Source organism: Pelobates fuscus, chromosome 8, assembly GCF_036172605.1.
Source record: "Pelobates fuscus isolate aPelFus1 chromosome 8, aPelFus1.pri, whole genome shotgun sequence".
Classification (NCBI taxonomy): domain Eukaryota; kingdom Metazoa; phylum Chordata; class Amphibia; order Anura; family Pelobatidae; genus Pelobates; species Pelobates fuscus.
The window spans coordinates 135328097-135341038 of record NC_086324.1 but is presented as its reverse complement, the minus strand read 5'-3'; the positions used below and the strand labels follow the sequence as shown (position 1 = coordinate 135341038).

The window sequence follows — 12942 nt, the reverse complement described above, 5'->3', positions numbered from 1 at the left end:
TTTGCTGCCTGAGGTGTAATTCCACCTCCAAAAGCAACATTAGCCAGCCCTGAACAAGTGTTATGGGCTGGCTGTCAATTCTGTGCATATTGCTATGCACAGAGTTGCATTCATTGGTTAAGAGTGATCAGCTGACATGCTCAGTCAGCAAACGGCTACTACATTAACATATGCTTTCCGCAGCTCTGTAGAAGCCGGATATATGTCACCAATGCTGAAAGAAGTCTGAGCCAGACTGAAAAGGAAATGAGGGGAAAAAACAAGAAAAATAGTATACAACCTGATCCTTCAGTCTTTTACATACGTCTTTGGTTGGACAATGTTTGAAAACGAACAGCCAAGGTGAATTAGATGCAGGTGAGACCTGAGAGACTGTTGGTTAGACCCCTCTGTTGTTCAGGCCAACGAGGAAGCATTAGTCTGAGCAGCAATGGGTGATGGGGATTGGCTGAGCGTGTCAACCGACTTAACCAAATACCACATCCATTGCTGGTATGAATTTGTTTTGCTACAATAGTTTGTAATATCTGCCTTAACCATACCGTCAGTAGTAGCCAGGCTATGAGTGGCCAGAGACCATCATTCAATGTAAAACTGCTTGAAAATGGTTTAATGCTGAATGGAGGAACAGTGCCAAGAGATTCCAGACACTAACCAATTCAGTTAGATGAAATGGTTATAGTGCCTATAGTGTCAGTTACTAAAAATAAAAAGACAAGAAGCTTAAACCAAGCTGAAATAAAGATCAAACTAGTTTAGTTTCAGGAAATATTATAATTTTGTGTTAGATCTTTACAGTTTAAAATACACTGCATACAGGGGTCTATACGCTACATGCAAACAGGCAATCGAACACTGTTTAGTTGTCAAAATTTGACTCTTTTAACATGCCCTTATAATCACATTTGGGCAGCTTCAACTGGTTGCACTTCAACGGTCTGAGAATAGCCAAATCACCCATGTAGTGGAGATTTCATTTAGTTCATTTCAACAAACTGCTTAACCCCTTAAGGACAATGACATGTGTGACATGTCATGATTCCCTTTTATTCCAGAAGTTTGGTCCTTAAGGGGTTATAGGGACACTATGGTCACCTGAACAACTTTAGCTTAATGAAGCAGTTTTGGTGTATAGAACATGCCCCTGCCCCTGACTGCTCAATCCTCTGCCATTTAGGAGCTAAATCCCTTTGTTTATGAACCCTAGTCACGCCTCCCTGCATGTGATTTGCACAGCTTTCCATAAACACTTCCTGTAAAGAGAGCCCTATTTAGGCTTTCTTTATTGCAAGTTCTGTTTAATTAAGATTTTCTTATCCCCTGCTATGTTAATAGCTTGCTAGACCCTGCAAGAGCCTCCTGTATGTGATTAAAGTTCAATTTAGAGATTGAGATACAATTATTTAAGGTAAATTACATCTGTATGAAAGTGAAACCAGTTTTTTTTTCAATGCAGGCTCTGTCAATCATAGCCAGGGGAGGTGTGGCTAGGGCTGCATAAACAGAAACAACGTGATTTAACTCCTAAATGACAGTGAATTGAGCAGTGAAATTGCAGGGGAATGATCTATACACTAAAACTGCTTTATTTAGCTAAAGTAATTTAGGTGACTATAGTGTTCCTTTAATTACCTTCACTCAGTTCCTCCTGCTCCCCTGATATAGACTATTGGAAAAGCACTTAAAACTTTAACAAGATTAATCACTAAAGTGAGCATTCAATTAAAGGTGAATTTCAAAATTAATGTCAAAATAGCAGAGTTGGAAAGATTCCTTAATTGCTTTCAGTTTGGCTACTCTGTCCTTAAATTAGAAATTCACATTACCCGGTAAGCACCCCTAATCCGAATGCTTTCTAAACCCATTTAGCCCTTTAAAAAAAAAAAAAAAAAAAAAAAAAAGTATCTCAACTCTAAATCCCCCTCCTCCCCCCTCACCTCCCCAACCTACTCTTATATTCACAGCTTTTCGTTTTGTAGCAGAGAAATTCAGTTAATCTATTTTAAACTTAAATCTTTCTGCAAAAGTGAGATTTTTTTTTTTTTATTTAATAGGCATCAATTTGACTCCATTTGGTTAGCATTCAATCAATGCATACAGAGGCCACAGAGGAAATTTAACATCCAAATAAAGGATATCAACCGAATTGGCAAAAGCAAATTTGGAATTTACTAAAAAGACCCTACAGTGTTTAAAACAGTGCAACTCAAGAGTGTCACCAACTTCTAACTTTCACCAAAACAAACCCATAATAATTTCCTACCTAGAGTGCTATCAGCCAATACTTCATTCTTTTTTAAGTGAAGGGACCCAAGATGATTCCTCCTTTCCTGAAGCAACTTCTTCTCTTGATCAGTTGAGACAGGAATCACACCAGCATCCTTCAGTGTGCTGTCCAAATCAGGTTCAAGTCTGCGTTTTACCTCAAAGCTGTTCTCGTAATACTGTTCCCTTGCAAAGGATGTGCTAGGAGTGTCTGTGATATGGTTTGTGACCTGGCTTTGAATTAAAATGGGAGATGGGGTTTCTACATCATAGGATTTATTGAGTGGTGCAGGAGAACTGCCCTTTAACTCTTCTGTTGAACCAATTGGCCTAATCTCCTGTTCTGTGGAAGACACTGAAACATCTACATCTTGACTCAATGTGCCAAGTTCAAGTTCTTTTCCGGTGGTGATCATGTTACTTGTTGGTTGTTCTCCTTTGCAAACTGCAGGGCCACCTGTTACCGTGCATTCACCTGCAGCTTTATTGTCCGCGTGTGTTACTGAGCTTACAAAGCACTTTTGTAAATGATCACCTGCACCTGAGGAACTAGTTCTATCATTTTTACTCAACGAACAGTTTGTAAATGAACAAATACCAGCATTACACCCAACTACTGGTATAGGCTCGGAAGAGGACATTTTTGCAGTCTTAGGCAACCCACAATCCATTCCGTTGCCCTTTTTATTAGGGCTTAAATCATAAGCATTTACTGGATTATTGATAAATATGTGTCCAGCTGATAAGGTCCTAGGTCGTCTTCTGTGCATTTGGGGACTTAAGCTTTGTTCTGGACTTGGCAATTTGGCGTATGACCCAGTAAGGCTTTTTACAATGCTGCTTTCATAATCGATACCAGCATTCTTTAGGTCATCTTCAGATCCCATATCAACCCCTGAACAAATTCCCGATCTTAGAGGAAAGTCCACTTTAGAAAGCGCCGATGATGCAGTAGAATTCAGGCTCTGACCTGGACTAGATGAAGCCTGAAGGAGTGTATTTGATTTATTAAGTGCTGGCTTGTCAACCATTAATGGGCTGGAACATCTACTCCGGTTTAAAAGCTTGGCCTTTTCTTTTAAAGAGTCACTTATTTTAATGGTATCGTTTTCTTTATCAGAGTTGCTTTCATTTGCTACTGCCTTTGAATTGTTTTTTATGTTCCGCCTGCTTTGCTCTCTTTCTATGTACTCCCGGGATTTCTTTAAGAGATTTTGAAGACTCATTACGTATGGATCTGGGGCTTCTTTGGTGGGGGGAAGTATATCGAATGGTGAGGTTTGTGGGCTCTGCACAATTTCAGAAGGTAGCATCTTTGCGTGGTTTAATATGGGGCTTGTTGTCGGTCTTAAAGGCAAATCATCATCAACTTCCAGAAGTTTTGTTTTTGTCTTCACTTGTGATTCATCCAATAATTTCTCAGTCTTCACAGATGCATTCTGAGCAGATTTAATTGGCAAGTTAATAATGTTTGGTAGAAGTGCAAAACCATTCATGTTCTTAGTATCTGACGTCTGATCGGTTATGCCATTCTCAGTAATGGGAAGAACATTTACATTTGATGATGTGTTTTTCACCTGTATTGTCAAAAAGATTAAAATTCAATTATAAATAAATATATATGCATTTATGTGACAATTTTTTTTATTTTTTTTAAATTAGATTCAAGGTATTAAACCCCAACACCCCTCCCCACCCCCATCTATAAATAAATAATATATTATCTATAATAATCTAACTGGTGAAAACACAGCTAAACATGGACACACACGGACACACATACACTTTTGGCTCAAAATAAGAAATTAACTTTGAATTCCCGAAAACCTTGCACTAAAGTGAATAGCCCTTTAGGTAAACATCCAAGTCAAATGACAAGATAACATATGCACACACATTTTATATCAACAGAATAAAATGATATTTAGTTAAGCAGCAAATCAATTTCAACTCTCTAGTCTAACTGCTGACCATTTCCAGCCACTGAAACAGATTTTTTATTTGTTTGCATATCTATTAAACCACAAACAATGTAAAACCAACAGGGGCTTAAACAAACATCAATTATCAAACAAAAGGATATAATTGCACCCCTGGCTTACAGTCTCTTACATGTGATAGTGAGCAGGTTGCAGGCAGCTAAAGCTGTATGGTTGGTTAGCGTCATTATATGAATAGCCCTTTAGCAGCTGGGGGCAAAAAGAGAAGTGTTTGTTGTCATGTGTCCTGTCTATATGGTGTAAAAAATCCCCAAGCCATGTGATGGTAACTAGGTGATTGGTAGTAAACATGACTCAAACTCGCAGTGAGTTCATGATCACATAGACGCAACACAGAACAATTGATTCAATTCAGAAAACAAAATAAAAGGTATTAAAAGGGTTTAAAACCTTTTTAAAGGCTCCTCGATGCATGGAAAGGACGCTATATATTCAGACACACTGTTCTCTTAAAAAGGTCATAATTTCTGTGTAGTGTTGCAATGGAAACATAGCCGCTCAAAAAAAAAAAAAAAAAAAAAAAAAAAGCAGAGAGGGGAGTTTAAAGCAAATTTTTTAATTATAACAACTAAATAAACAAAAAATAAAAAATACATTTTCCAGTCATGCAAATATAGAAAAATCTACAAAACTCATTTAGAATTTGGCTCAAATGGCCCTTTCCTTTTCTAATGATACTAATAAAAGACAACCAAAATATAGTATGCTACGGTAGCTAGGGAATTTAAAAAAAAATAAAAAATTATAATTAATCTCATGAGGTTATCATGAGGTATGAAATAGATTTTGTTTTTATACTTAATGAATACAAAACAAGTTTGCTGCTTGAACAAATAAAGAGGTTACAAATTACAACTTGGAAAATCTGTATCAATGGATAGAGCATATAAGCAAAATTAAAGATAAATAGGCAAAATAAACACAATTGTGTTTAGAATAGATCTCAACCTATGTGTCATCTATGACTCACATCTAATAAAAATAAAAATTTATAGAACAAAATGAATTAAATTAAAGATTATATCAAATCCAATGCCTCAAGATCTTTCCAACAGGCTCATAATCATTGCAGTAAGAACAGTGTTCATTTTGGAGCATTCAATAATTATCGCAGTAACACTGTAGAACTGATCATTGTGGAATCCTGTAAAGTCAAGAAAGAAGACCTCATGTGTTCCTTTTCATAAGGCAAAAGAACAGACTAGAACTTCTGCTGAGAAATTTAATTATCTGATTGGCAAGGCCCAGATCAATATCAGAGGGCCAAAAAAAAAAAAAAAAAAAAAAAGCCCCCCTATTTTGGATTGTGCTACAAATTATATTAAAGGAATTCTATAGAAAATACCTAATACTATACAAACCTTTATTCCAAACGCTATAGTATCCTTAGTTTTCTAGCCCTCCCTAATGGGTTAAAAACAGTTTGTTTTTAAAAACTTACCTCTATCCAGCTCCAAGCATTTCTCGGTGCTGGCTAGGTCTCTCCCCACCAGGTCACGGTGACAATGGGACCAAATTACTTTTGCTCAATGCTTTCCTATGGGGAACATAAAAGATGCTAGACGTAGTCATGCAAAGCATGATGACATCCAACATCTGTTAAAGCAAACAGAGGTGAAGTTAACCCTGCAATTTAGCCATTGCAGTTTTACATTTCAGGGTCAACAGACAGAGGCACTGCGTCCAGACCACTTCAACGTGAGGTCCGAGTGCCTATAGTGTCCATTTTAACCAATATACATTGAGTTGGCAGAAAAGGACTTCACCCATACCCTAGATACCCTCATGAAACGTTGCACATGCAGAGCAACTGTGGGTCAAAGATCTAAAATTACGAATAACCCAATGCAAGTCAAATTACTTTTTCTGTTACACTTTGATAACTTCGAATGGTTCTGTATTTATAAATCAATCGTCTCTGGCACAAGATGCACCCAAAAGCATATTCAGAGGAAACAGCTTTTTAAAACCATCTAATGCAGCCATTAAAGTTAAAGGAAGATAACCACTTATTACTGATCAGCATAATTTAAATACAACCAAAGCAACATTTCAAAATCATGCTTGAAATAATTTACCTGGACACTTTCCAAAATCTCTTGGACGCGATTGAGCAAGGTCTTCTTTTTGCAGTACTGTCTCTTCTCATCCAGCTCAATAGCCTTTAGTTTATAATGTTGCATTTCTTCTCTTTTTTCTATTGTCAGCTACACAAAATTTGATTTTAAAAAAACACTGTTTAGGGATTATATTATAAATTTAGCATTTAACCGTTTTTAAATAACTACTAGCTTAAAAAATTAAAATAAACCACAAACACGCAATTCTTTTATTATTACTTTAGCCAGGTAGCATTCCACATAACACAAATCACAATTGTTTCACACTTTAATGTGTGTGAGTACACTCCCCCCCCCGAATAACCAAGCAAAATAAATACAAATAAAATTGATAGCTTTTCACAAAGCTCAACTTTACTTACCTTTCAAGAATACAAAAAGGATAGTAGAAAAAAAAAGGACCTTTGCCTTCACATTTTGCACTGATGGCTTACAGTAATCTCTACCGTTCCTCAGCACGAGAAAGTGTAGTCAGTAATGACGATCAGCTCGAGCAAAAGTAAAATGCTAGGTGACAAGGCAACACTAGTACCTCTTACAAAACAAGTGAGGCTTTGTTTACATATCGCCAGGGATTGAAACGCTTCATATCATCAGGTAGTAAAAACATGCTTGTTCCAAAACGCTGACAAGCTAATTGTCCTATCATTAAACAATCACTGAAGTGCTCTAATGACAGCTAAAATTAGACAAAAGACATATTGATATGTATATGCAGTAAATGACATGGGTGCAATCTAAAAAGCGAAAACAAAACATTGTGTAAGTCTGACCATGCGTAAACCTATGAATCCAGTTAGCGCTTTTCGTTACAAGAACACTCCAAGCACCATAACCATTGCATTGATATATAGTGGTTATGGTGCCAGTAGTTTTCAGGCAGCAAGGTAAATAGTCAAACCATTTAATGGCGGTTTAACTGCTTACCTGGAGTTTGACAGGCACTGCTCCCTGCCTCCTTTCAGGGGTGCAGATCATCTAATGCTCTCTGCCAATGAGCTGGTCCTGCACTGCAGGGCATAGCCTAGGACAGCTAAGAGGAGCTCCTAAGCAAACATTTCTGTCTCTCTTGAAGGCTGAGAGGAGGCATGGAGCTGTACCCATTATTTAAAAATAAATAAACAAATAAAAAAGCCTTGCACTAGGGGGCACCAGGGTACTCATTGGGCTATAATCCCTATAGCACACTGTAGTGTTTATGGTACTTGGAGTGTTACTTTAAAAAATTTAGGAAGTCATCATACATATAAAGGTCTTGATTGAGCAGCCATGGTCCGCAACACAGGAAATCTTTCAACATATATGAATAGGTATAGAGATATCCACTTAGAAAAGAGCGTCTAATATAGAGTGTTTAAAATACTCAAAGTAATTGGTGAGCGGACAGGGAACTTACACAGTAAGAGCATTAGGTCCTGCTTGGGTATAAATTATACAGGGGGAGGAGTCTTCTCCAAATCTGCTAACACAGCTTACTTATATCACCCTGAATTTAGCAGTTTGGTGTTTATTTATTGTAGACAACAAATACATTACAACCAGGAAAATATTTCCCAAGAGAAACAGATGAAATACACAAGTGATTACTCAATCAACACATTACAAATAAAAAGCAATACAGAAAGTTAGCATATTGAACCTAAACATATTTAAACAAGTATGCAATAAAACCATACCAATTCAATTATATGGCAACATTTTATATAATGGGATGAGTACAACATAAAACTATTATGACCTTGACTGTCCTACTTGTTTAGAGTCTGCAGAATTGCTGATGACAAACAAAGCTTTTCAACAGCAAAACAGAATGACAGCATAGACTGACACTGGTCCTTAAGGCATTCTAGACTCTCCCAACTGACAAACATGCGCTATTTATAAATCCCTGCAGGCACAGACAACCTGCAGGGCAGGTCTCGTACAAAAAGGAAGATTAACATTATTTGTATAATCTAGGTAACAAAAGAAGTCTCTTCAATTGAAGATGTGTTAATTGAGATAATTACTAAATCACCATCACTTAAAGGACCACTATAGGCACCCAGACCACTTCAGCTCAATCAAGTGGTCTGGGTGCCGGGTCCCCCTAGTGTTAACCCTGCAGCTGTAAACACAGCAGTTTCAGAGAAACTGCTATGTTTACATTGAGGGTTAATCCAGCCTCTAGTGGCTGTCTCCGCGATCCCCAATGCGAAAATCGAGTAATTGAGTAATGCTTTCCTATGGGCGGTTTGAATGTGCGCACAGCTCTTGCCGCACATGCGCATTCGAAGCGGACGTCAGCAGGGGGAGGAGAGGTCACAAGCGCTGAGGGAACCCATCTTTGGATTAAGGCAAGTGGCTTTAGGGGTTCTGTGTGCAGCAGTATGAGGCCTGCATTTAGCTCCGCCGCCACGTCCGGCTTGGCTCCACCCCCACGGCCGTTCTGGCTCTGCCCCCAAATCTCCGTGCAGATCTCCTGCTCCTGCTGCCAGCCCCTGCGTGTGAGCTGTGTCGGCTGCCCGGCGCCCCTGCTGCTATGACAACCGGTGCAGCCACACAGCTTACTGAACTCCAAGACTGGCCAGCCCTGGTGGCACCCCCCTGCCTGATGGCACCCAGGGCGGACCGCCCCCCCCCTTAGTACGCCACTGACTGTGTGTCTCGCTTCCTCAATTCAAACTCTCTCCTTGACCCTCTTCAGTCTGGCTTCCGCCCTCTCCACTCTACTGAGACTGCTCTTATCAAAGTTACTAATGACCTAATCGCAGCTAAATCCAAAAGGCCACTACTCCATATTAATTTTGCTTGACCTCTCTGCTGCCTTTGACACCGTTGATCATGCTCTCCTCCTTCAAACTCTTCAATCGCTTGGTCTCTGTCCTCTCGTGGTTTTCTTCGGATCTCTCCCAACGCTCATTTAGTGTCTCCTTTTCCAAGAATCCCTCCTCCCCTAGTCCTGTCTCGGTTGGAGTTCCCCAAGGAGCAGTCCTTGGTCCCCTTCTATTTTCTCTTTATACTACCTCTCTTGGCAAACATATTGCCTCTTTTGGATTCCACTACCACCTGTACGCTGATGACACCCAAATATATCTCTCCTCCCATACTGCAACGTGTCACTGCTTGCCTTTCTGGACTGGATGTCCTCCCACTTTCTGAAACTCAATCTCTCTAAAACTGAACTCTTTGTCTTTCCTCCTCTCTCGCTCTCTCTTTAAGGTCAGTGGTATCCACATAAATCTATCCTTGCAAGCGCGCTGTCTTGGTGTCATACTTGACTCTGGCCTCACCTTTGAACCTCACATCCAGTTTGTTGCCAAATCCTGTAGATTCCAACTTAAAAACATAGCCTGCATCTGCCCTTTTCTTACAAAAGATGCTACCAAGGAGCTTGTCCATGCTCTAGTAATTTCCTCCATGGATTATTGTAACCCTCTCTTGATTGGTCTTCCCAAAAGCCGTATCACCCCGCTACAGTCTGTAATAAATGCCGCCGCCAGAATGATTTTCCTCTCTAGTTGGTCCTCTCACACCTCACCCCTCTCTCAGTCCTTATATTGGCTTCCTGTTTCCTATAGGAGTCAATTCAAAGTGCTAACCCATACATATAAAGCACTGAACAATCCTAGCCCCTCATATCTCTTCACAGATCCATAGGTATGCCCCTCCTTGTTCCCTCCGTTCTGCCCATGACCTTCTCCTACCGCTGCTCGCACCCGTACGCAGTGGTGTATCCTGGTTTTGTGCTGCCCTAGGCAGGACAAAACTCAGGCGCCCCCCTCACCCTCCGCGCCACCCCTACCCAACCCTTCCCCCCGCCCCGCCTTCTAAATACACACACACATTCACTGACAGATACGCATACGGTAGCTTACAGAAACACACACTCACTAACAGACACACACACAGTCAGACACTAACACGCACACTCACACTAGTGTTTTTTGTTTTTTAACCCCTTAAGGACCAAACTTCTGGAATAAAAGGGAATCATGACATGTCACACATGTCATGTGTCCTTAAGGGGTTAAATTGCCCCCCCCCAACCCCTCCCAGCCTTCTTACCTTTGGGAATGCTGGGGGGGGGGTTTCTTCCTCTCCCTGGTGGTCCAGTGGCTGTCGGGCGGGAAGCTATGTGAAAATACGTGCGGGCGGCGCTGGCGAGGGAGAACTTCCCCCTGAGCGCTCTGCTCAGCTCCCTCACGTCATATTCTGGCTCCGCCTCCCAGCCTCACTCTGCGGGCGGCTCGCGAGGGAGCTGAGCAGAGCGCTCAGGGGGAAGTTCTCCCTCGCCAGCGCCGCCCGCACGGATTTTCACATAGCCGCCCGCCTGGCTGGACTGTTAGCCGCAAGGCTAACAAGGCATTTGGGGGCGGCTTTTTTTGCCGCCCCCTGGAAAATGCCGCCCAAGGCAAATGCCTTGTTAGCCTTGCGGCTAATACGTCCCTTCCCGTACGGCCAACTGGCAGGCGGCTCCCTTTCTATGGAATAGCCTGCCTACCCCCATCAGACTCTCCCCTAGTCTTCAATCCTCAAGAAGTGCCTTAAAACCCATCTCTTTAGGAAAGCTTATGGCCTCCCAGAGTAACCTCTACCTTGCTCTCTCCTATAGGGCAACACTTTACTCTCTCCTCCAGCTCAGCTTCACTCCCACCATATTTGATTGATATGTCCTGTCCTAAATGTGTTTTATACCCCACCTCCTATAGACTGTAAGCTTGTTTGAGCAGGGTCCTCTTCAACCTATTGTTCCTGTAAGTTTTCTTGTAATTGTCCTATTTATAGTTAAATCCCCCCTCTCATAATACTGTAAAGCGCTACGGAATCCATGGCGCTATTGTGACGAATTGCACTTCACCACTGGGTTTTGGAGAGGCCTGCTTGCCAACCTCTTGCCCTGCACCAAAATGCTAATTCTGGTCCGAAACCAAAAATTCAGAATGCCCTTTACCGAAAACGACTGCCCCCTCCTCCACCTCCCTCCCCAAATTATTTGTGTAGGTTATGTAGTGTGTGTATAGAATATAGTGAGGTGTGGGACAGGGATGTAGTTTGTATGTTTGTAGGTTATGTAGAGTGTGTAAGGCACATAGTGTGGGGTGGGCTCGGGATATAGTTTGTGTGTAGGGCACCTAGTGTTGGGTGATTTAGAATGGGAAGGATACAATGTGGGGTGGAATAGAGATGGCAGAGTAAGGGGGTGACCGGGTGACAAGAGCGACCGAGGAAGGGGGTGACAGGTGACAAAGGGAAGGGGTAACTGGTAACAGAATAAGGTGTGTTAGAAATATTCCCTGGTGATCCAGGGTCCTGGCTCCCTGATGGTCCAGTGGTCTGTCTCTCCAGTCTGCAGCTCCACTGGGTGTGAGCTCCAAAAGTCAGAGCGTTGCAGTGGTAACCCAAGGCAACGCTCTAATTGGCCAGAGATTGCAAGATAGAGCAGAGTCTGCAGCTCACTCCTGGCAAAGCTGCAGACTGTGCTGGCTCTCTCCCCAGGCAGATGGGAGAGGCTTTACACTCTGGGGCACACAGGGCAAGCCGCCAGGCCCCCTCCCAATGTCGGGTCCTCGGACATGGACCGGAGGACCTGACATCACTCTGCCCTATTTTCTGCGGATTTTACTCTTTCAGCCGAAATGGGATAGGCCCATTTTTGGCCGAAAATTCCAGTGCATCCCTAATGTATAGTAATGATGCCGAACGCCGTCCTGCAAAAGTTTGCAATACCGCAACCAGGTTGACATTGGACAGCAATGTAAACACTGTTTTTTCTCAGAAAAATCTGAATCACCAGTATCACTACATTAAGCTGCAGTGGTTACATGCACTGGCAAACACAGCATACTATGACAATGCCAGATAAGTCACCAAGTGTATTGCAAATGTTTGTCTATGGAGATTACTTTAGTGTGAGGCTTAAACAGGTGAGCTCAACAATTAATAGGGGTGTTCACATACTTTTGGGCATATGGTGTATTATCAGGGGAAAAAAATTAAATAAAAATAAAAATAAAATAGTAATAAGCCATTTGTTTTCAGTCAGTGACACATTTCAAAGGTTAACCATTTCCTTCCAAATGTACATATGTCCAGGTGCGTACCAATAATCCTAAAATAACAAGAGATTTGCGGATCTGAAACTTGACATATATGTCTATTTCACAATAAGCCTGTTCTACCAGCTGAAAGAATTAAAAGAATCATGAATATGCAGCTACACCAGGAAGTCTATGCACGTCAGTATAGCAATGAGAAATAAAATATACATAGTTGGAATAAAACAGGGAAGAGAGTTATTACAGATAAGAGGTGATATTTTCAAGAGGCATCTTGTTTTCCCAGTGCCAAGGCAGCCCTCATAACATGTTCCTAGTTCTGAAGGATTATTGCCCCACAACCAGATCCGGTCAATCAACCAGATAAACCTTTGCTTCCAAACAGCTATTTTAATTATATGACATTTTGTGTGAATGATGAATGTACAGTTTGGGCATTCTCCTCCAACCAATAGAGCTTGGTTGCTTCATCTAAGTGTTGCTTCTAAGTGTGTGTGTGGTTGGAGATATTCTGGAGAG

At 41.2% G+C, this 12942-nt stretch overlaps 1 protein-coding gene across 3 annotated transcripts in view; it reads right to left on the bottom strand.

Moving 5' to 3' along the window:
- The window catches only part of CCP110 (centriolar coiled-coil protein 110), a 42040-nt gene that overhangs the window by 15340 nt on the left and 13758 nt on the right, over positions 1-12942 (bottom strand). For all 3 annotated transcript variants that reach the window (XR_010085207.1, XM_063430330.1, XM_063430331.1), the window contains exons 3-4: positions 6344-6472; positions 2264-3842 (exon numbers count right to left, since the gene is read on the bottom strand). Coding sequence is in view for 2 of the 3 variants with exons in the window: in XM_063430330.1 (XP_063286400.1) it covers positions 2264-3842; positions 6344-6472 (1708 nt within the window). In the remaining variant the exon portion in view is untranslated. The remainder of the gene's footprint in view (positions 1-2263; positions 3843-6343; positions 6473-12942) is intronic.